Source organism: Phytophthora parasitica, assembly GCF_000247585.1.
Source record: "Phytophthora parasitica INRA-310 unplaced genomic scaffold supercont2.45, whole genome shotgun sequence".
Classification (NCBI taxonomy): Eukaryota; Oomycota; class Peronosporomycetes; order Peronosporales; family Peronosporaceae; genus Phytophthora; species Phytophthora nicotianae.
The window spans coordinates 116,220-117,705 of NW_008649031.1; the positions used below are offsets into that span (position 1 = coordinate 116,220).

General features: G+C 55.9%; 1 protein-coding gene across 1 annotated transcript; it reads left to right on the forward strand.

The window, feature by feature from the left end:
* Positions 1-107: 107 nt before the first annotated feature.
* PPTG_14897 (hypothetical protein) lies at positions 108-854 on the forward strand (the record flags this gene model as incomplete). The annotated part of the gene is made up of 1 exon (XM_008912238.1): positions 108-854. One exon carries the CDS (start codon positions 108-110, stop codon positions 852-854), a length of 747 nt encoding a protein of 248 aa, XP_008910486.1.
* Between the last annotated feature and the right edge of the window lie 632 nt (positions 855-1,486).

Consider the following 1,486-nt stretch of genomic DNA (forward strand, 5'->3'; position numbering starts at 1 on the left):
CGCCCCCCTCGAGACAACTACCGCCCAGTCTAACCGCATTCTGGGAGTGGGCGTTCCACGCCCCCCTCGAGACAACTACCGCCCAGTCTAACCGCCGCAAGCTCAAAATGCGAGCCTCTCATGCTCGTCTGACTTTTACAAGCCTTTGCATCGAGACGTGGGGTTTCTACGCGTTCCTCGAGAAGCTGGGAAAGCGTCAAGAAATGTTCTGGCTTGGAGGTCAGCCTGGCAAGTCCCCACGCGGAGGCCGACAGCCCCAGGGACCTATCGCTGAAGATCTGATGGTCCTCCACGATAAGGATCCGGCCCGGTACGAGGCTACGCTAGAGAACGCCCCCAATCCGGCGAAGATAGATGCTTATGGATATCCCCAAGTGCTCTCCTTCCTCGAGTTCACCGACGCCTTAAATCCCAAGGTCATCGCGAAGAATCGCCTCTCCATGACTGCGTTGGCACGTATTCGGCAGGATCTCACGTCAGGAATCAAGCTCAAGACTTCATGGATTATCAATCCGAACGTCGACCCTTGGAAGGCTCTTATCAATTACGGCGGCGTCAAACAGCGCCAACTCGACGTTATGGCCCAGATAGCCGACCGGACTTACGAACTCCCTTCCATCGACCCGCCCTCTCAGAGGGAACGCGATCGCGAAGACTGGTCGGACTTCGAGGACGCCGGAAATGACGACGATCAAGCTGCCTCTTCTAGCGCAGGCTCAGGCACGCCGGCTCAAGGTGATGACGGGGACGCCAACGAGGATGACGAAGACGGAGAAGACAAGGGCGACGAAGTCGACGACGAAGAGGACAACGGTGGCGACGAGAACGACTCTCCGAACGTCCACGTCTTGTGATTCACAGTGTTCGGCCCTTTTCGTCGAGTCTTATGCCCCAGCTACCTCTTAACTCCATTCCAATCTCAGCGTTCATTCCCATTTCACACCTTGACTCCTTTCTCACTCGTTCAGACGCCCTTTTTATCATGTAGTTTTTTGGCACGCCGACACGCGTCTCGTTCTTCTTGATTTCTTCCGCTCTTATCACGTCACCGTTCCGATGAGGCAAACCCCGCCTCGTTCCAAAGACCTCACTTCGAAAGCACTCCGCAGGGATACGACACGAAGTCACCCCAATACGTACAATATAAACACGCACTCATGCTCAGAGACTCGCAAGTCCACAAGCACACTCCTCGGCGTAGCCACTATGCCACGCCCGTTCCAGCTGGCCTCCGAGCCGACTAGAACATCACTTCCGCGTCGTCCACGTCCGCGTTGACCTCTACCAACCGGACGTTCCGACGCAACTCTGGCAAACCTTTCCTCTTACGGTCGGCGTCCTCGAAAGCCCTGATTAGCGTTCCAAACTCAGGCGCTAACGCCGCCCGAGCCAGCCAGAATGTCTCGTACGTAGCCGTTAATACTAGGTACTGTAGTTCACGCTTCTCGACTCTCTTAGCCACAATGTCCACAATGGGCGATGACAC